The following is a 23,033-nucleotide window of genomic DNA, read 5'->3' on the forward strand; positions in this document are numbered from 1 at the left end:
TTTTAATAGGACGATCAAAACGTATGGCTTCGTTAAGAACGGAGAAGAGCCCTGCATTTATAAGTGGGCTAATGGTCCAGTAGTAGTATTTCTTGTATTGTATGTGGATGACATTCTCTTAATCGGAAATGATGTCCCTGCATTACAGGGAATAAAGATTTGGCTATCGTCACAGTTCTCCATGAAGGATTTGGGAGAAGCTTCCTACATCCTAGGGATAAGAATCTATAGGGATAGATCTAAAAGGTTGCTTGGCTTATCCCAGTCCACGTACATTGATACTATGCTGAAAAGGTTCAGCATGGAGAATTTCAAGAAAGGCTATCTACCGATAGGCCATGGAATTTCTCTCTCAAAAAGGGATTGTCCGACAACACTTTAAGAGAGAGAGCGTATGGGTAGGATTCCATATGCTTCGACAGTGGGATCTATCATGTACACCATGACATGTACACGATCAGATGTGGCATACTCACTAGGGGTAGTGAGTAGATACCAATCTGATCCAGGAGAGAATCATTGGAAAGTTGTTAAAACCATCCTGAAGTATTTAAGAAATACTAAGGACCAGTGGCTTGTATATGGTGAATCGGACTTGAGACTTATAGGGTTTACAGACTCTAGTTTTCAGTCTGATCGCGATGACAGCAAGAGTGTGTCAGGATTTATTTTTACCCTTAATGGTGGGGCTGTCTGCTGGAAGAGTTTCAAGCAGCACACTGTGGCTGATTCAGTATGCGAGGCAGAGTATATTGCTGCATCAGATGCTGCCAAAGAAGCAGTATGGCTGAGAAAATTCATCACCGAGCTCGGAGTAGCACCCTCCCTTGTTGGTCCAATTTTGCTCTACCGTGACAGCTCTGGAGCCATTGCTCAGGCGAAGGAACCGAAGGCACACCAGTGGACAAAGCATATTCTGCACCACTACCATCTCATCCGGAAGATCGTGGATCAAGGTAACATCGACCTTCAGAAGATTGACGGGAAGGAGAACCTGGCCGACCCATTCACTAAAGCCATTGCGGTGAAGGAGTTCAACGACTATAAGTCGAAGATGGGTATTAGATACTGCACCGATTGGCTTTAGGTCAAGTGGGAGATTGTTGGGAATAGTGTCCCAAAGCCAATCATCAGCCTGTTGACGATTGTCCTCCTTTTGTATTAGTACATGAATTATAAATAAATAAAAGTTATTTTGATATTTTTTCATCACAAATATTTCATATTCTAATGAACTCCTGTGTTGTGGTGAAGTCCTTAGGACTATTTAGACTCGACAAAGGAGGATTTATCGCTTAGTCCTGAAACCTGTTCGCGACCAAATGATACGTTGTTACCAAGGACGACAACGTTTATCGAGCATAGGTCATTGTGTGCCATATGGGTTGGTTGTCCTCATAACCAAGGAGTGTGGAGACACTGGTATGGCATACAGGTGAGATATAATGGTACATCTGCACTGAACGTGACCGACTCCGGAGCTATTTCTGCTGTCAAGATTTGCTCCGATGGGATATGGGTATAAATATCCCTCCGACCTGAGACCGCCACGGTGACTTGCAAGCAACTCACTGCACTTAGGCACTGGACTATCTGAATTTCTAATTCAGTGACGGAAGGTTGCTGGGTGTAGTCAAGTACTTGACTTGTCAGTGCGTGTGTCAAGATGGGATTGACCACTCCAGTTTAGGAGCTGTGTACAGTCGTGTTTCAATTTAGCAAAACCTTGGCCAGGGTAGTCCTAGTGAGGAGTCACAGGACTAATTGAGTTGAGCACGATTTGGATGATCTCATCAGGGTTGACAGTTTAACCCTGAGTCATCCTAAACACAGGGGTCAAAAGGGATGAATTATACGATAACCATATTCACGTAGGTTCTGAATATTGTGATTGCGATTATTCGACCTATTCGATCGTCGGATACCATTGCTAGATGGTCACTTCGATTAGTACAAAAATTGGTTCCTGTGCTACCGGCTTAGGTTTGAACCTGCGGGGTCACACACATTAGAGGTTCCTTTCTGATCTGATGGCTGATTATGAGTCTTATGTGTCTGGGACTCTATGATTGAGAATTAGGATTCTCTGATCATGAGTTCCACACATTTTGGGTACCGGGGTCAAAATTTTGAATTTCAAATTTTGAATTTCAAATTTTGAATTTGAAATTTGAACTCTTTGATCAAGGTTTCATATTGATGGACTTTGATACCCGATTGCCCATCGGATTTGGACTCAATAATTATGAGAGATTTTATTAGTGATTTGATCACTAATTAACTCAATTTGATTGAGTAATTATTTTTGTATCAAGTCCAATTGAATTGGATTCAGGTGGGTTTGACCCGATTAGGTTAAGAGTTGACCTAATCGTCGAGATGGTTTGGTCCCTGATTTGATCAGGGGTTGGACTTAGTCAATTTCTGATTTGATTAGGATTTTATTGAGCCTAATTAAGCCTAATTAAGTTGGGTTTAATTTAGTCTAATTATGCTTAATCTATTTTGATTAGGTTGGTTCAATTAAGATCAAACCACCATTTGAATTTGAATCCCTGCACCACCTTAAATCTCTGCGTCCATTTGAATTCACGAGAAGAAACTTCTCATGAATTTTTTCTCACACAAAGCCCTTCTCACGCCCACTCTTGTGCGCCAATATTTGGATAAAGATGATTAGTTAGCCATTCAAATTCAAAGCATGTTTGAATTTGAATGGATAACTTATCTCTTGCGCATACATAATATTATCCACTTTAGCGCCCCACATCTCACACGAGAAAGAGTTTCTCGTGAAACCTTTCCATGCACAAAGCAGACTCGCACCTTCTCTTCTCACGCCCAAGTGGATAGGGATGAGTTGGTTTTAGTTTGAATTCAAATTTGATTTGAATTCAAATATGTAACCACTTGTCTTTATCCTCTCACGCGGATAAGACACGTTTTGAACTATTTTAAAAGAGATAGGGAACTGGGGTGTGCGTAGAAAAATTTTGAGAAAGAAAGTGGGGCGTAAGGAAGCCTTGTGTGTGAGGTGAAGGTCCAAAACCTTCTGAGAGAAAAAGAAAGAAAAGAAAGAAAATTGGTCGCAGGGTTTTTGGTGTGTACCCTAGGGTTTCTACCTAGGGATCGGGAAGTGAGATTTGTGTGCCACGAGTGTCGTGAGTCCACCAAATTTCAGGGAGAGATCCATCAGCCTCTCAACCAACCGTGTAGATGATCCAGAGCATTCGAGGAGTCGGCACACATCGATCGAAGGAGTTCGATCAACATCAACCATCAAAAGGGTGAAATCACGAACTAGCATTCGTGAGGAGCCGATCAGACGGAAGCTTCGTGTGGACGATCCGCAGAGGCCAGACACTAGTGTGGCTGTGACGTGATGATCAGAGCCCTCTGACGGTGATCAGATTACGGTGATCGACTACCCGCAAAAGGTGATATGTTCTGAACACAGTACAGTAAAAAGTTTACTGTTTCAAATTTGAATTTCAAATTTAAATGCATGCTGTTGTATCATATTTAGATCCTAATATAGGGTTAATTAGTATTAATTAATAAGATTAATTAATAATTTCGCTGTAAAATGATAATTTTGAAAAAATTTTAAAATTATCATTTTGCCCTTGCACTGAATTTTCGCTTCAGGAGGAGCTCTAGAGTTTTTTATCCGTTAGACAATAAGCAGCTAGCCATCTTGTTGCTCCACTTTCTCCTCCACTAAGTGAGATCCATAATTTTAACAAATTTTGGAACATACAAGCTGTTATTTTCTAACAATTAGAGCACGTCCTCATGACCACTGCTCTTTAGCAAATGGCACATGCTCCCATAGACGATGGGTACCCACCTTTATCTATAAAACTCTACTCTCTGAGACTCTCCAGGTAAAAAGTGAATTCTTATTTTATATACCTTCTCCTAGAGACTGATTCGATACGATCTAGAATTTATCTCCTTTACAGAGCACTGAGTTCCTCTAACTCCATCTCTAAACTCCATTCTCCACATGACACCCTCTGAGCTTCCACTCTCTAGTCTATCATACTTCACACTCGACTCTACTGCTGAACTCTTTCTAAAAGCTTAGACCTCTTATGTTTATTTTCGCAGGAGACTGACTTAGGTATCGGAGGGTTCGTCATTGGAGAGCCCCCAATGTGAGGACTTTTCTATCTTTGTGGGTTATAAGATCCAGCTCAAGAGATCAATCAAGGACACAGCACCTACATCCAACTCAGAGATCTCGATTGGTGTCTGTGGCCATTGCTTGCCCACTCTCTCACTCCTGACTCCAACTCAACAATCTGAGCTAGCTTGACTCCCAAGCAGCAACAAGTATTATTGACAATTTGGTTATATTTGTAGATAAGATTACCTTCAATCAAATGTAATGATTTTTTTTTGGTGCCATTTTGTGAAATAGTTTTTTTTCACCAAATAAACATGATCAAATTTATTTTCCACTGCAATCAGTTTTTCAAATGAATGATTCTTAGATTACCCCATAATCTAGCATACGCCTATCAAACAAGCCCTAAGAATCATGGGCGTTTACATTGTTTAATGCTTAGGTTTTAATTAAGCTTATTTATCATTAGATAGTTGGTAATGTACGATATTTTATGTTTATTTTCAGGTTGTATCTTTGAACTTGCAGAAATAAAGAATGATATAAAGATGTCTAGAACTTGTTGGATTACAATTCCTGATATTAGAAATCATCCATGCATTATCATTAGCCTTTTTTTTAAATTTATTTCTATTTGCATGGGTATTTTTAATTGAACACTTGCTTGTGCTTGGATTAATATCTAAATGATCTTAATATCATCTATGACTCTGTCCCCCCTCTCTTTAGTCCTTACCACCTATTCTGTAGGATCTCCCTTGACAATACAAATCTATGGCTAACTTGATGGACATGGAATTTTGATTTCAGTTCTTGGTTTGATGTCTTTTTTTTTTTTTTGAATATAATCAGTAGTTTAATTATTATTTTCTTTCAATTTTTAGATAACCTGATGACTAATCCAATCTTGATTAGGTTGGGTTGGTTCCTGTGTTAATAAGTCTTGCTCCAATTCTAACAGTTGAGAATCGTTTAGGATCAGGTTGGCTTCGGATTAGCCCTCAAATTGCCTGAAACAATAAATGCTAGAAAATTAATTATAAGCACCATAGAGGTATGAATTAAAATCCAAGATCATGAAACCGCATGGGTGATGAATTAAAATATCAGTGAGAAAACTGGAAATTTTTGAGATTATCCAAGATCTCAATCAATATATTAGGTATGCGATATTGAAATAGTAAATCCAAGATTAAATTATTTTTAGGCATCAATTCTTAGATTTACCATAGCATGATGGGAAAATATTATCCTATATTTCGATTTTTATTTTGATAATTACCTCGAAAATTATCAATTGGTATTGGCCATCGGCCAAGCCAAGGGGCAATATTTTAAAATCCAAATAAAATCTAAGTCGAGATTAAAAATTAATTATAATTACAGATGACTTAACCAGCAAGTTGTTGCTTCAAAACAAAAAAAAGGATAATTTTGACAACCTGGCAGTTACTCCCAACCCCCCCAACAATAGAAAGAGGATAAATCTTCCCTCAAAAGGACCAAAATGTCCCCCACCAAAAGCTCCGCCCACGGAAACCACCGCAGTCCACGGTCATGGTCTTCCTCCCAGCACCCCGTCAATCCTTATTCCACCCCAACTCTCCCGCTTGCCCCAACTCTCCCGCTATTCCCGAATCCTTAAGTCGGGGGTAAACGTGGAATAAAAAGATTAGATAGGGTAATAAATAATAATAATAACGGGAGCGTGGGAATTGAGAAAGCCTGGCAAGGCATGGGATCTCATCTAATGTTCCTATTGCGTGCAAGTTCTTCCCAAATTTTTTAAAAGAAACCCGATTTCGGATGCCCCGCGGGTAATCCGCTATTATCGTGGATCTGATCCTAAAGTCCGGTGGGCCCCTGTGGCGTGATTGATGGGGGAGTGGATTGGACGGAGGCTTAATTAACCGATGCCAGCGGATTACCGGAACGGATCTCCCTATTAGTGTAGAGAGAAGGTGAAAGCGAGAGACGAAAGAAAAAAGTGGAGAGAGAGAGAGAGAGAGAGAGGGGATGATGTTTTTTTGGGTTTGAGTTTGAGTTTGAGAGAGAGAGAGAGAGGGGATGATGTTTTTTTTGGGTTTGAGTTTGAGAAAGAGAGAGATGTGGCCGTGAAGTCAAACCGGGAAGCTGACGGAGGTATCGCGGTCGGTAGCCAGCGGAGATCGGGCCTCGGATGGTATTTCCCATCGCCGGTGGCGGCGGGTCTCAGAGATGGGCGGCGGCTGTTGATAGAGAAGGTGGCAGTGGAGGCGGAGGAGGGGTGATAAGGGGTTGGAGGGGACGGCCGGTAGAGGAGGAGGGGTTAGGGACGAGGACGACGCGGAAAGATGAGGAGGGGGAAGGGTAGGAACGGGCTGTTGCCCAACTCGCTGAGGATCATCTCCTCGTGCCTGAAGACGGTGTCGTCAAATGCTGGGTCGGTCGCGTCCACCGTCCGATCAGCGGGGGCGTCCGTGGCGGCCTCGATCGCCGTGCCCGCCGAGGAGGAGAAGGACCAGGTTCGCTTAGACCACTCTACATCTCTCTTTTGTGCCTTTTGTTTGCAAGAAATTGATATTTTGGTCTCTCTCTCTCACACACGTATATATATATATGTATAATTTTTTTTTTTTTCCGAGTGATTGATGGTGCGATGACTGTTTGCGGGAGTGTTTATTTAAGTCGATGCGCTTATGGTAAGTTGTGGTTGTATGATTTGGATGAAATTCTGATGCACTAGAAGAACTTGGTTCTAGTTGGATTGGGCTTATGGTAACTTGTGGTTGTATGATTTAAATGAAAGTCTGACGCACTGAGAGAATTTGGTACTATTTTGATTTGACATTGAAACTTGCTGTTGATGCTTTAGAGCGAGTAGCTCAAAAAAGAAAGTTTTTTTCCCTGCTTTCAATGAGCAGAGGAACCGCTTCTTTTGACGTTTACACCTTGGCGTGTGTTCATGGTTTCCTCTAGAATGCATTCCGATGCTGTGTATATGCTTAAGAAGTTTTTAGGTCCACTTACCAGATTTTTTTCAATCTAGTACATGTTATTGTAAAGAATCCATTTACACGTTAGAAATCCTCCTCCTTCATGGTCTAGACATGACATTGCCAATAAAGGGCCAACAACTATTGGGATAGTTTGTGACAGGGAATACTGAAGGTACCTTAAAGCACAACATTTAGATGCTTTTGAGATAGCATGCTGTGGATGGTGGTTGAAAAGGCATGTCTATTGGGAGGATATCCATGGTAGCAGTTGTTTTCTTAAATCGTATTCCTGTGCTGTAATAGCTCTAGTTCTTGATGAAAGAAAAGTAGAAAAACATGAGAATTTAAGGATGAAACCTTGCTGGGCTTGTGTTTCCCTTATGATGGAAAAAATATCATAGAACAAATTTCTCATTGCTCAAGGAAAGGTCTGAAATACCATGGTCTGGAGAGGGCATATGGTCATGTATCATCCTCATACAATTCATGGTTCTCATCCCCATACCAACACATGGTTTGCCAATATGGGGTGGTACAGCATGGTACACACCATGGTGAAGGGCTCGTTAAAGGGTGGTAGTGCATACTGTGGTACATAATATTTGTTGGTTTATCATGTGTTTTGTAAAATGAACAACTTTAAATCCTCACAAGAAACTCAAACATTACTGACATGGTGATTTTATTTGTTTAAAGGACATTGTTTGCTAGATATTTGTATATATATGAGGAATTTTATATCGGCTTATGAATTGTTAGATTGTTGGACCAAGTTCTGCTGTGGTCCTTCATATATGGGGAGGTAGGGCATTTGGAATAAAAGATACAGAATGGTAAGCACTATATTTTAGAAGGCAGGTTTTGTTGCTTGATCACATGAGGTTTCTGTTGGATAAAATGTGAGCACCTCAATGTCTTCAATTTAGGATTTGTTGGACAAATTAAAACGTGTTATGCAGTTTGTTAACAATTTAAGTAAAAACTAACCTTAATTTCTAGACTATGTAAAAAAATTATTAAGACATTTTATATTTAAATGAACATAAAATTTGTTGAAGAAGTTGTTATGAATATTGGGTGATACAAGCATGTCACCAGGAAATCTCAAGTGATTTTTAACCTCTGAATATTCTACAGGTTATGTGCATGAAACTCCTGGATCAAATTATTGTGTAGTACCCAATAAAACTAGAGATAACAGAAGAAAAACATTGGTAGACATACTAAAGATTAACGATGTTCATGCTTTTCATGGTCATAGCATCAAAATGCTGTGAGATGGTACACATGTTAAAGATAAATTTATCGTACTTAAGAACTCTTACATTTGATGGATCTATTTGCAAAAATATTTTTTGTGACTATTTCATCAAACTCTACTATTGAACCAAGCAAATTGATAGGGGCGCATTGGCTACTTGTCTTCAAACTAATTTCTTTTGGCATGCCTATAAAATGGTTAACCTTATTTGTCTAATGTCAATAACTAAGTTCCCAGTTTTCATCTTTATGTAACTGTGCTTTGGAAGACACTTGTACATCCAGTTAAGTTTAAGTTCTTTCAATGAGGTGTTGTCCTTTGGTTTCTTCTACAACTTGCCTATGTCATCAATCTAGTGTTGTTTTTTTCATCCTCAACCTAGAGTATGGGGTTTTGGCCGATTTGCCCTTATTTTAACTCATATATAGCACTTAGGCTTACAGCATTTTTACATAAAAATGTGATAATGCCAGTATGAAATTTTATATCTCTGGTTAGATATGTACATGTAATCAAGCAAGAGGAATATTGTTAATAGCTATAGATCATGTCCTTTTTGCAAGCTTATGTATTTCTATGTGTGCAAAAGAATGCTATCGTACTTTGTTAAACAAGCTTTGTCTCTTCGCACAGTGCACCTAATTTGGGCATATTATAACATCTAAATGTTATTCAAACAATTTTTTCTTGATGCATCCATCTTCAAATTTCATGTCAAGCTTTTCTTTTAATTACCAAAATGAACGAAAGAAGTAGTTTAAATTTAGTCGACAATAAAAAAATAATTTTTATCTTCAATAAAATCCTCACGCATCATCATCCAATTCTTCAATTTAATTATGGAGGCATGAATTCTTTTCTCCTTTAGTTTTCGAAGCTCCACAATAAGATTAATCATCTATCATGAGGATGGTCGCATTTGAAGATGCCCATCAAGCTTCACAGGTTTTAATCTAATGTGATGAATTATGCTTGACAAATTTCTTTTAAGCTTCATTAGGATTCTAGAGTTGGATAGCTAGAATGCTGGTAATGGTCGTACTTGTCATGAATTTATAGTCAGAAGTTGAAGCTGTTTGGAGGAGGACCAGCCGTGGCTAGTAGACCCATTTGGTACCACTTTTATTAGTTGGTGTGGGACTATGACAACCTCCTCCATCAATTCTATAATGCTCTTGTTGGTTAGCTCCCATTTGAGAGGGGGCCCACCATGCCAATGTCCTCCTTGACCCTAATATCCCCCATGAGGGGCCTATATGACTAATAAGAGTTGTGATGCACAATGGGCCTGGCTCTAATGCCAGTTGCCATGGACTTCGAGTCCAAAAGCTTAAGTTGTTGGTAAGAGGACTAGCCTAGGTTAATAAACCCATGTGACGCCCCTTTTTTAGGTGATGTGGGATTAGCTCCTACTTGAGAGGGGATCCCTACGAGCCTTCAACATTTTAGTAGAAGATGAGATATTAGTGAACTCTTGTGTTAAGTATTGGAATTGAAAAGATGACAACCTGAATGGAGCAGTCTTACATGAAATGGGAAATGCAGTTTGATGGATCAAGCCAAGGTTTGCTGAACCGGTATCGTCGGCCGTTTCGGCCGGCCGGTGGTACGGTTCGGTATAGTTTCATACCGTACCGAATCGACGACCCGAACCGGAAGAAGAAAGTGAGAAATTGAGAGAAATAGAGAGAGAGAAAGAGGAAGAAAAAAAAAGAGGGAGGGGAAGGAGCCGGCGGGGCCGCCGGACGGCCTCCGACTGGCCGCCGTGGCCGTCGGAGGGCACTGTCCACGCGCGCGGTGCTGCAGGCGTGAAACAGGGGCATCGCGATGCCCTTGTTTCGCAAATTTTTTTAAAAACGTGGTTTTAAGTGAAGTCGGCAAACGATTGCCGGCTTCACGATTTTTGTTTTCTTTTAAAAAATTCTTAAGTCAGCAATCCAGTTGCCGACTTCATAAGTTTAAAACAAAAAAAAAAAGAAAAAATCGAAACAGATGACGTCTGTTTCGAAAAAGAAGGGGGTGGAGCCGTGGAGGGGCTCCGCCCGCTCGACCGCCCTCAAGCCGTCGGCGTCGGCTCGTCGGCCACCGGGAGCCTCGCAACGGAGGCACCGTCTGTCTGATAGGTTCTTCACCCCCCTTCGAGCGCTCTCTCTCTCTTTTTTGCTCTCTTAAAAGCCCTATCGGGCGATACGGGGCTCGAAGTCCTCCGACGGCCGCAGGCCGGCCTCCGACGGCTCCCACCTCCCTCTCTTCCCTCTCCTCTCTCTCTCTTTCTCACTTTTCGTTCTTTATTCGTCGGTACCGCCGGTGTACCGATTTTACCGGTCGAATCGTGTCGGTTCCCCGCCGGTCCGGTACGAGATGGGGTGTACCGGCCGGTTCGGCACGGTATGGCAAACCATGGATCAGGCAATAGATTTCTATTGACCACCAAGATTTTAGGTACTAGTATTGAAACCTGTGATGTTTTTACTTCATGAAGGTATAATATTAGGATGGCACTAGTATTGATGATGTGTATCAAAACTAACACATTTCAAAAAAATTGAAAAACCATCGGTACCGACTAGTATGACCGTATTGTACTGCCAGTCTGCCACTGCACATTGTGATCCCCAATGACAGACTATACCCACTCCTCCAAATCCTTACCTCCACCTTAAACACCCAAACCAAAGCCTCTAACTTGGTATGAAAAAATTGTCGAGGAAGAAGAACAATCCCCAATGATACCACAGCAAATTGCTGATTTAGCCAAGGTCAATCCCGCCTTCATGGGATCAGAAATATTTCAAAAATCCGTTGCAGAAGTTACTATTAAAAATCTGCAACAATTAAATTTAAAACGAAAACAGGCAATTGGAATTTTCGAGCAAATGCCACTCCAAAAAATTTGCCCCAAAAACACTTGTTCAAAATATTTTGACAAAAAACCCATTCAAATGATTTTGACCGTTGAAGATGAGTATTTAGAAAAAACACCCAGAATGGTGGTGGAAAAGATCTTCCCTCCAGGGTAGCATTTTCAACCAAAAGACTTACAAAATCCCAAAAGTTTTATGAATTCATCTTACTTGATACCGATTCTGTGGGCATCAAGCATTATAAAGACAAATTCAACCCCTCAAAAATTACTCACTCCACAGTCCAAATACTCAAAAGTCTTGACTCCTTCCATGTTGGGTGATAATCCTAGCAACTTCAAAAAACTCTCTCAAGAATTCAACCCTAAGTATTTTAACTACTGGGATTACCAAATGCATGCCATCTTGCTTTCCTGTTCCAAAACCAGAATCATAAACACTCCTGGTCAGGGTTTGCCATACCGTGTCGAACCGGCTGGTACACCCCATCTCGTACCGGACCGGCGGGAAACCGGCACGATTCGGCCGGTAAAATCGGTACACCGACGGTACCGACGAATAAAGAATGGAAAGTGAGAAAGAGAGAGGGGAGGGAAGAGAGGGAGGTGGGAGCCGTCGGAGGCCGACGGTGGCCGGCTGCTGCCGTCGTAGGGCTTCCGAGCCCCGTATCGCCCGATAGGGCTTTCAAGAGAGCAAAAAAGAGAGAGAGAGCGCTCGGAGGGGGGTGGAGAATCTACCGGACAGACGGTGCCTCCGTTGCGAGGCTTTCGGTGGTCGGTGAGCCGACGCCGACGGCCTGAGGGCGGTCGAGCTGGCGGAGCCCCTCCGCGGCTCTGCCCCTTTCTTCTTTTTCGAAACAGACGTCGTCTGTTTCGATTTTTTTCTTTTTTTTTTTTTGTTTTAAACTTATGAAGTCGGCAACTGGGTTACCGACTTAAGAATTTAAAAAAAAACAAAAATCGTGAAGCCAGCAAATCGTTTGCTGACTTCACTTAAAACCACGTTTTTAAAAAAATTTGTGAAACAGGGGCATCGCGATGCCCCTGTTTCACGCCTGCGGCACCGCGCGCGTGGACAGCGCCCTCCGACAGCCACGGCGGCCAGTCGGAGGCCGTCCGGCGGCCCCGCCGGCTCCTTCCCCTCCCTCTTTTTTTTTTCTTCCTCTCTCTCTCTCTCTCTATTTCTCTCAATTTCTCACTTTCTTCTTCCGGTTCGGGTCGTCGGTTCTGTACGGTATGAAACTATACCGAACCGTACCGCCGGCCGGCCGAAACGGCCGGCGGTACCAGTTCAGCAAACCTTGCTCTTGGTTGTTTTATTTCAAAGCCGGAGTCAATTACCAATTTTCCTATTGGTTTTGTCAATGGTGGGACTATTACGGCCCCATCACTGAGCCTTATTGGTTTTGTCAATGGTGGGACTATGATAATCTCCTCCACCAATTTTATAATGCCCTTGTTGGTTGGCTCCCACTTGAGAGGGGGCCCACCATGCCCATGTCCTCCTTGACCCTAATATCCCCCATGAGGGGCCTACACAACTAATAAGAGTTGTGATGCACAATGGGCCTGGCTCTAATACTAGTTGCCATGGACTTCGAGCCCAAAAGCTTAAGTTGTTGGTAAAAGGACTAGCCTAGGTTAATAACCCATGTGACGCCCCTTTTTTAGGTGATGTGGATTAGCTCCTACTTGGGAGGGGGAGCCCTATGAGCCTTCAACATTTTAGCAGAAGATGAGATATTAGTGAACTCCTGCGTTAAGTATTGGAATTGAAAAGATGACAACCTGAATGGAGCAGTCTTACAAGAAATGAGAAAGGCAGTTTGATGGATTAGGCAATAGATTTCTATTGACCACCAAGATTTTAAGTACTGGTATTGAAACCTGTGCTGTTTTTTCCTTCATGAAGGTATAATATTAGGATGGCACTAGTATCGATGATGTGTATCAAAACTAACACATTCTGAAAAAATTGAAAAACCATCAGTATGGCCTAGTATGACCATATTGCACTGCCAGGCTGCCACTGCACACTGGTATGGACCCCCATTCATCGGTATGTCCGGCATGTGCCAATACAGCTATTTCGGCTTCCTGGCACCTGTACCAGTGCAAGTTTTCTCTTTGGAATGGTACAGTATCAGCCTTGCTGTCCTGTTTTGATGGTTTTTGAAACCATGGTTACCACCCCTCCAAGGGAAAGGGGAAGAAATGGAAAATTGTACATGTTATAGCTTACTTATGAATAACTTGTAAAAGCTGCTTCATCTTAATAATTTTGCTTAATAAGAACTAGGTTTCTACATGATACTTAGAGATGAGGTATAATGTCACTAGAGATAAGCTCACTTCTTGAAGAGAGGAGAGAGCACAGAGAGAAGAGAGAGAAAGAGATAAGTTCGTTGTTTCATCAATGTAGCACAGATTTGAGTTTGGAGTCTGGTTCTGTTGTTTATTTGGTGTTCATTTACTAGCTATGGATGAAGCCTTCCTCTTATGTGGCATCTTTATTGTATTGTCACACTCATTGCAGAGCATTTGCTACTTGCTTGGTTTACCCTGAGATTCTGAAATTAACTTTTCAGAGCATTATCTATTCTAACATGTTATTACTCCAACAGGTCTTGTGGGCTGGCTTTGACAAGCTCGAACTTGGTCCATCTTCATTCAAGCATGTTCTACTTCTTGGGTATTCTAATGGATTTCAAGTACTTGATGTTGAGGATGCCTCTAATGTCTGTGAACTGGTCTCTAAGCATGATGGTCCAGTTACATTTTTACAGATGCAGCCAATTCCTGCTAAGTCTGAGGGCAGTGAAGGATTCAGAGCATCACATCCTTTGCTATTGGTTGTTGCTGGTGATGAAACCAATGGCTCAGGTATGGTGCAAGGTGGTCGTCTGAGCGCATTGATCAGAGAAAGCACTGGCGAGCCTCATTCAGGAAATCCTGTCTCCACTCCCACAGTTGTTCGGTTCTACTCACTAAAATCTCACAATTATGTGCATGTATTGAGATTTCGGTCTGCTGTATATATTGTGCGATGCAGTCCTCGAATAGTTGCTGTGGCTCTTGCAGCACAAGTAAGAAGTTAGAGTTAATTTAGCAATAAAAATGATTATGTGCGGTCTGCAAATTATCTTTTTAGACTTGAGAGTGATGACTCTAAGAATTTATTTGAGTGTTACTGATGACTTGCCTCTTTCATGACAGATATACTGCTTTGATGCAATTACTCTTGAGAATAAGTTCAGCGTGCTTACTTATCCATTGCAAGGAGCAGCTGGGGTTAATGTTGGTTATGGCCCAATGGCTGTTGGTCCAAGATGGTTGGCTTATGCTTCCAATAATCCACTGTTGTCAAACACTGGGCGCCTCAGTCCCCAAAACCTTACCCCTTCACCAGGTGTTAGCCCATCAACTTCCCCTGGCAGTGGGAGCTTGGTTGCTCGTTATGCAATGGAATCTAGTAAACAGTTGGCTGCTGGAATACTCAATCTGGGAGATATGGGATACAAAACACTTTCAAAATATTGTCAAGAGCTTCTGCCTGATGGTTCTAATTCTCCCTTGTCATCGAATTCAAGGAGGATTGGAAGACTTCCATCGACAGTGCATCATAGTGATGCAGATAATGCAGGAATGGTTAGTACTAATTATGTTGTGCATGTTCTTTTGCTTTCTTCCTTAACTCATGATTCAAGAAAATTACACTCTGTAAATTAGCCATGCGCAGAGTCATATACATCTAGTTCTTTCCTGGTTAAATTTGATGGCCTGTAATGATTTTCTGCAGGTTGTAATCAAGGATTTCATTACAAAAGAAGTCATTTCACAATTCAGGGCTCACACCAGTCCTATATCTGCTCTGTGTTTTGATCCTAGTGGTACCCTTCTGGTTACAGCTTCTGTACATGGGCATAATATAAATGTCTTTCGGATCATGCCAACCTGCATACCAAATGGTTCTGGCTCTGGGCGTTATGATTGGGCTTCATCTCATGTTCATCTATACAAGCTGTATCGTGGACTAACAACTGCTGTAAGATCCTGAGAAATTGTTCATCTGACATGAGTTGTAGAAACCTGTTTTCCGTCAATGTTATAAGCTCCTCCATTTCCCCTTTTTTTTGTTTCCAGGTGATACAGGATATCTGTTTTGGTCATTATAGCCAATGGATAGCTATTGTTTCATCGAGAGGTACCTGCCATATATTTGCATTATCTCCATTTGGTGGTGATGCTAGTCTTCAACCACAAAGTTCTCATAGTGATGGGCCGATCCTTACCCCTAACCTCACATTGCCATGGTGGTCAACTATGTCATGCATTACAGATCAACAATTTCGTCCACCTCCACAGCCTGTTACACTTTCTGTAGTTAGTAGGATAAAAAATTGTAATTCTGGTTGGTTAAATACTGTTAGCAACGTTGCAGCTTCTGCAGCTGGAAAGATATCGGTACCGTCAGGTGCCATTGCTGCTGTTTTCTACAATTCTATATTCCATGATGGTCTACAAATTCCTTCAAAGGCCAATTCGTTGGAGCATCTTTTGGTTTACTCTCCATCTGGTCATGTGATTCAACATGAACTTCTGCCATCTTCAAGTGCAGAGTCATCTGATAGCAGCTCAAGAATTGGATCTGGGCCTCTTTTGCAACTTCAGGATGAGGAGTTGCACGTAAATGCTGAACCAGTTCAATGGTGGGATGTTTGCAGAAGATCTAATTGGCCTGAAAGAGAGGAAAATATCCTTCGAATTGCCTTTAGAAATCGACAGAATGCTGAGACAGTCATGGATACTTTTGATTGTGAAGATGACAAAACTTTAGGTTCTATGTCATCCACCAATAGTATAGCTGGTAAAGAGTCAGTAAAGACTCATGAAAGACCTCACTGGTACCTTTCCAATGCTGAAGTGCAGATTAACTCAGGGAGAATTCCAGTATGGCAGAAATCTAAGGTATTCACCTTTTTCTGTCATTTCCTTTATTGCTTTACCAGTTTTTTTTTCCTAATTATTATTTACAGTAAATAAAAATTGCTTTATACTTTTGTTGTAGATTTATTTTTATGTGATGGATCCATCACGAACTAGTGGAAGATCTTTTAAAGATTGTACTAATGGAGAGATTGAGATAGAAAAGTTATCCCTTCATGAGGTTGAAATAAGGAAGAAAGATTTACTACCAGTTTTTGAGCAATTTCACTGCTCCCAGTCAGATTGGAGTAAAAGGTAATGTATATGCACATTCACAAAGACTTGAATAATTGGTATGATCTATATATGGTTTGAGGTTGCTACTGGCATGCCTCTTAAATTTCTAATGTTTAGATTTTATATCTATACACGTGCTAAAGTTCCACTTTTGGAATTTGTATTTGAGGATTTTTTACTTTTGATATAAAACCATGATGAACCGACAAATATATCTTCTTTTTAGCCTCTGATTGGGATATCGTCTTATAGGTTAAACTAGTTGGTCTATATGATCATATGAGAGTCTACTCTCAATGATGCATGGACTTGAATAGTATCTATTCTTAGAAATTTGTTTTATTCTATTATTTTTTTGTAAAACTATTTAGCCATCTATTCTATGCTAATGCTATTGCCTCTTTTCATGAACTTCACAATATCATGGATTTGTGTTACACTATATAATATTAATTTTTTTGTAGAGAAGAATTGTGGTCAAGGAAGGTGGAATTGGAATCGGGACTTGTGCCAGCCGGTTGGCGGTATGAGCCGGTATGGGTTCGTACCGGATCGGACTAGCACGAACTAACACAGAGAAGGAAATTGGGGAGGAGGAAAAGAGAGTGTGTGATAGAGAGGGGGAAGAAAGAAAACGAGGGGAAGCTGTCAGAGAGGTCGTCGGAGGGCCTCCGGCTGGCCACCATGGCCGTCGGATGGCGCAATTGATGCCTGCAACGCTGCGGGCGTGAAACAGGGACACTTGAGTGAAGCCGGCAATGGAAGCTTCACTTAAGTGAAGCCGGTAATGGGTTTGCCGACTTTACTGTTTTTAACCTTGTTTTTAAAAAAAAATTCAAAAAGTGAAGCCCGCAATGGTTTATCGACTTCACTATTCATCGGCGTTTTTAAAAAAATGCGATGAGGGAAGGGGGCGATCGCCCCTATTTCGTATCCATGGCTCCGTCTACGCGTTTTCCGCCGTCCGATGGCCACGGCGACCACTCGATGCCCTCCAACAGCCTCTCCGCCAGCTGCACGATCCTCCGATATTGTCGCTCTCCTCTCTCTCTCTTTCTCTCTCATTTAAACTTTCTATCGGGTGACATCGAGCCGCGAAGGCCTCCGTGGCCCTTCAGCGACCTCAACGGGCCACCGTCGGCCTCCGGCAGCATCATCCCATCTTCCCCTCTCCTCTCTCTCTCTCCCCCTTCTTCTCTTTCCCTCTCTTTTCTTTTCCATCGGCCGGTGTTTCGATTTACCCATCCGAACCATCCCAGTTTGCCACTGGTATGGCTCGGAACGTCCTGAATTGTCCGGCAAACCTTGATTGTGGTCATTACATCATATTGTGGGCTTCAATGAAGGTTTTTAGTGACTCATCTATTTAATAATAAAGATGCCAAATCATTTTATTTTGGTCGTGGCAAGATTAATGCAGCTGGACTGGGTAAAAAAACTTGTTGATTATTGTGAGGAAGAGACGTTTGGGTGCCTACTTGAGAAGTATAGACAAAGCCACAAGTACAATGAGGAAATGGATGTAAAAGCCATCCTTCCCTTAAAAACTTCCTACCCCCTCCTCTTCCTTTACCAAGCAAATTAAGATGTGACACCTTTTAATGCCTTAGCTGCTTGGGCTGGCCATGAGATCTAGAGCATTCTATCGATTTTGTGGTTTTCAGTCTTTCAAAAAATAAGGGAGTCTAATTCTTTAAACTCATTTCTAGGTCATATAATCTGACACCTTTTCAATGGGTTATACAAGAGTCTATCAGACAACAGTTATATACTACATATGTTTTTATGGACTGGTTGTCATATAAGTTGCCAATTGAACGGCCCCTATGTTTAATTTGGATGTTATATCCATTTGAAGTGCCTATGCTCTACTTTTTGGGTTGAGATATGCATATTATGCTATTGAATTACTATGCAGTATAAATTTTTAGGCAATTTAAATCAATTAGAATAAGTGAATAACCTTTGAACAAGAGAAAAGGAGAAATACTGCAGTGCGATAGAGAAAAAAATTGTGAAGTTGCTAGGTGCTACAATTTCACCCTTACAGGCAGAGTGTTCCACCTGGGAAGCTGCACTTGCTTTGGATTTTCTTCAGAATTTTGTGCCTGCTTCTCTTTCCAAGAAGTTTTTACTCAAGTTGTTTTAAAAGCTCCACTTCCCTGCTCCCTGCCTGAATTTGCTACTATACCTGCATCCCTTTTGGGTGAAGGAAAAGTCAGGTGGTGGTGGGTCAAGAGACTGTCTATGATTTGTTCGATTTAGAAGTTAGTTTTAGGCCACTGTACCTAAATACTTTGAGAAACTTGACTAGGTTCTGCAAAACCATTTGACCATAGCTCTTACTGCTTGGTTTCTAAAACTTATCCATCTGTTAACTATTAAAATCTGCCAATGGACCAATTAATTCAGGTTGGCTGGCTGCCTCTCGTTAGAAAAAAGAAGGCTTTTGTATATTTTTGACATCATTATATAAAACTGTATATTATGAAACTTTAGTTCACGTCTTGATTGTTTACATACAGAAATTAGGTTCTGGTTTGTGTGGTTATTTATCATAGAGGATACTTCTTGCAGGGGTCTTGCTGGAGGACAATGCCAAACTTCATCATCAGAGGCTAACCCAGCTAGAGATAAGTTCACCAATGGTACCATCATTAATCGCTCCATGCCTTTATCTCTTGCATCTGGATCAGATATTGGTAAGGACCTCACTGATATTAGATCACACCAGTATTTGCAACTTGTTGAAAGGATGCCTTACATTCTCAATGTCTGTTCTAGGATCAAGAAACACACAAAATTTGCTTGATTTGGATGAACACTGTATGGCAGGGCCTTGTGAACCTGTTTGCTTGCAGTCACTGGAGAAGGCAATTCCTCATGAGTCTCTGCAGAGTTCAACTTTAATGGTTCATTGTGGGCTAGAAGATGGAAGTGTGGGTTCCATGCTTGCATCATCCCAAATGAATTCATCTGCTATGATGAGAAGGAAATTAGCTGACAAAGATTATGCCTCATTTAATTCTAGATGCTTGAACAGCTATTCTCTTATGGATGGTTCTGTTATAAATGGCTTATCCACTACAGCAAGTAGCTTGTCATGCGCTGGGAGACCAGTGATTGCGAACATTCACTCTTCAAATGGCACTTCGACTAATGAAGTCTCAAATGCATGTACTACCAATGTGCATTCAGAACAGACAGAGACTTCTGATTCGCATAATTCACTAGAGGTTACCCAATATTTCCATGAAGGCTATTGTAAAGTATCAGAACTCGATGACTGCCGTGAGTTAACTGAAGCTGTTACAGATGCAGACAGCAGCAGCAGCCACTGCGAGAGAGAAAAGCCTGAGGAAGATGGGGACAATGATGATATGCTGGGAGGTGTATTTGCCTTTAGTGAAGAAGGTACAAATCTTAATTGCTGTCAAGTGACATTTATGATGATTTCTCCCCATTTCCATTTATGTCCTCATCTATTGAACAGGTTGAATGTCAGTAGGCAATTTCCCTGTATATATAGATAGACTGAATCCATACTTCCTCCAATTCCACCCGTCATACTATTGAAAATGGTGGCTTCATAGTAGGAATGTTTCATGTGGAATAGATGTTGTGGGGAGGATCAACGTCAACCCTATGGCACACGCTAAAAGGTATCAACTTCATTCGCTTGTCTTTCACTTCCATTCTCTTTTGGCATGTGAATAACGTTATCATTTGTATGATCCAAGGGCCTCTGAATGAAGGACCCACAATTCAGTGTAAGAAGTGGGTGAATGGAGGGGGGAACCGTGGAAGTCTTCTTCTGCTGAATCCTATCTCTTTTCCCTGCTCTTTGTACATTCTGTAGATTTGAATTTGTAAGTGATGTAGTAGTGGTTGGACATGGGAAAGTTTGGCACTCTTGGTAGAGGTAATTGTTGACAACCATTTCCCCGCCCTTTGAGATGGCCTCTCCCTCAAATTTACCTGTACAGAAGTAACTGCTGTTTAAATGGCTTCCAAGGATGATTCATAGAATATATTTCCTCCTGTAGTTGTGAAGTTGATTCCGGTCTTGTATTGTTTTATGTATTGATCATCTAGCTTTGATTGGTTTCATTGAAGTACTGTCTGAATCATTTGTCTCATTTTGTTACTGAAGATAATATATCCGTATTCTTTTCTCCAAAAGGGTCTTGTTCCTTTGTGCTTATCCCTAACTGAAATCTGTTACTCTGACATGCATTATCACTATAAAGATGTGCAGATATTCTTTGGCTTGAGAGCTTTGAGGTCTGTTTTGCTGCTGCAAATGAATCAATTTCTGTGCCGGCTTGCCATCTATTCCTACCAAAGATGGTTTGTTGCCAACTTCACATGGTAAGAGACTACATGCGGCCTAGAATGAATATTCAAGGTGGGAGCAGACAGTATGTCGGCCGGTTCGGATGCTGGCCCGAACCAACAGCATGGCCAATTGGGTTGTGATGGTGTCTTCGGTATATGATAAGGAATTAAAAGAATAGGTTTATAGTTTTCACTACAATGATTATAAAGCATTGTTCTTGCACATTTTGCAGACTGGAAGAGGGAGAAAGAGAATTTGATAAGCTTACTTGACCTAATGTTCTGATATTCGGATGGCTTGATAATCTAATATGATGGTTAGTTGAATAGTCTGGGTTCGGATATGACCCACATCTGGATTAATAATCAAGGATTATCTGATGGTAATTTGATAAATAAACGCATTGTTGTGTGTTATGTTAGGGCTTTAATTTATGTCACTATGTGAAATGACAAGAATTTAGGCATTGGCAGATGTGCCCACTTCTCGTTCTCATTTTACATTCAATATTTGTTGATTTGGTAATCTATTCTTGAATATTGCTTTCAAATTTTTAATGGTCATTTTATGCTTGCACCCTGCGTAGGGAAAGGACAATGTGTTAGGTTGGGTTGGACATGGGTTGTGTTCAAACATAAACACTAGGGAAAACTCGCCAACCCAAGCTCAGCTTGGTAATTAAAATAGGCCAGTTATCCAAAATCGAATCCAATCTTTTGATTAGATATTTGATCTACGTTAACTTGTTTACTAAATAAGGCATATCGGATCAAGTTTGTGATAACAAATTAAATGGGTATAATCATGTCGAACAAGTTATAAACAAGTGAAAGGGTTGTAAATGGGTGGGGTTGTTACCATATTGAATCAACCAAATTTCTGAAGGGATTCAACGATCTTAGCATCTATCTCTGGTAGAAGCAGTAATATCAGAAACTTCCTCTTACCTTCCCATGATCATTCTTGCCCTCAACCTTCTCATTTTTCTTAGCTCACTCTCTCACTTGTGCAGGCACTCTAGTTCCTATGATCCAAAGTCCATAAAAGAAGTTCAAGGGGTGTTTGGTTGGGAGAGTCCGTTTCTAAAATCTGAATGGGATTGGGAATGGATGATCCCTATTCCAATCATTTGGTTAGGAAGAATACCATTTCGATTCTGATCATGAATCAAATACTTTAGAGGATATGGCTATTTCAATCCCTATTTCAATCCATTCTGATTCTAATTCTTGTCGTGAACCAAATACTCTCTTAGAGTCCTTTTCTTTCACAAGGCTTCTAACTTGTGCTGATTTTCCTGCAAATGACCCAAGAGTCCACACAAATAGCAATAATCTATAAGATCATCATATGAAAAGGTTGCTGATCGTTCTTCCCCTTGACTATAATCTAAACTGCTGGTCTAACAGGCTTGGTAATATCCACATTGACACAAATTCTAGCAAAACCAATTTTATTCAGGTTTTCGGTCCGGTCATTAAGATGAAGAGGTGTACCAGCAAAGAAAGCAATTAGTTCTAGCTACCTGCTTGTCATCCTAAAGCTCCATTGGAAGTTTAGAAAGTCTAAGCTACATAACTATAGTGGTGTGGAAGAACACTGATCAAAAACCACAAAACCAATATGAACCACTAATTTCGATTCGATTTGGATGGATTTTTTTTTTTTCAAATTTGATTCAGCTTTGATTTAAAAACTTTAGAAACAAAAAAAATCGATTTAATTTTAATTTTAGTTTAAAAAAACTGATTCAAATCGAACACCGCATGCACGCGAGAACACACACATATATGCCATCGGTTTACTTACATTTTGTCCTAGCTCCATCAGTTTATTTCTTCCATATTTAGTTCATCTCATAAACTATCCATTTAATTCATCTCATGAATTGCCTATTAGTCTATCTCATAAGTTATCTATTAAATATAAGCCTACCCAATAAAACAAATTGGACCGAACCAATTTTTTGGTTTGATTTGAATTTTTTTTTTTTTGTGTGGTCGGTTCGATTTCAATTTCTATTTTAGAAAAACAATTCAACTCTGTTCGGTTTAAAAATTGCCCCCAAACCAATTTGAATTGGATCGCGCACACCCCTATATAGCTGCATGGTGGATCTTATGCTTATCAGGTCTAAAGTAAGGCCTCCAATCTTCTAATGCCTGTATTTATCCAGCAACAACCAAATCAAAATTGTGCACCCTACTCGGCCTCCATCACCAAGAGTCAGTCACCCC

The 23,033-nt window shown here is 40.8% G+C and overlaps 1 protein-coding gene across 7 annotated transcripts; it reads left to right on the forward strand.

The window, feature by feature from the left end:
* Positions 1–6,099: 6,099 nt before the first annotated feature.
* On the forward strand, positions 6,100–21,212 carry LOC105038109 (autophagy-related protein 18h). 7 transcript variants are annotated; one of them, XR_012139028.1, is made up of 11 exons: positions 6,100–6,636; positions 13,859–14,320; positions 14,451–14,882; positions 15,034–15,279; positions 15,378–16,202; positions 16,303–16,475; positions 19,035–19,159; positions 19,242–19,693; positions 19,773–19,871; positions 19,951–20,119; positions 20,708–21,212. XR_012139028.1 is itself a non-coding variant. In XM_010913802.4 (10 exons), exons 1-10 carry the CDS (start codon positions 6,466–6,468, stop codon positions 19,963–19,965), a joined length of 3,000 nt encoding a protein of 999 aa, XP_010912104.1. In that variant the 5' UTR covers positions 6,100–6,465; the 3' UTR covers positions 19,966–20,584. The 7 variants fall into 7 exon arrangements, 2 of the variants coding, with proteins under 2 accessions (XP_010912104.1, XP_010912102.1); XR_830656.4 differs by lacking the exon at positions 20,708–21,212 and adding an exon at positions 20,198–20,584; XM_010913802.4 differs by lacking the exon at positions 20,708–21,212 and having other exon boundaries at positions 19,951–20,584.
* The last annotated feature ends 1,821 nt before the right edge of the window (positions 21,213–23,033 follow it).

Source organism: Elaeis guineensis, chromosome 1 (assembly GCF_000442705.2).
Source record: "Elaeis guineensis isolate ETL-2024a chromosome 1, EG11, whole genome shotgun sequence".
Classification (NCBI taxonomy): domain Eukaryota; kingdom Viridiplantae; phylum Streptophyta; class Magnoliopsida; order Arecales; family Arecaceae; genus Elaeis; species Elaeis guineensis.

What these genes read in the sequence shown, in the direction of transcription:
- LOC105038109 (XM_010913800.4), top strand. Translation starts at nt 6,466, where the DNA reads ATGAGGAGGGGGAAGGGTAGGAACGGGCTGTTGCCCAACTCGCTGAGG. An exon ending in ATGCAGATAATGCAGGAATG is followed by an intron (nt 14,883 to 15,033) that starts GTTAGTACTAAT and finishes GATTTTCTGCAG; the next exon opens with GTTGTAATCAAGGATTTCAT. An exon ending in CAGTCAGATTGGAGTAAAAG is followed by an intron (nt 16,476 to 19,034) that starts GTAATGTATATG and finishes TACTTCTTGCAG; the next exon opens with GGGTCTTGCTGGAGGACAAT.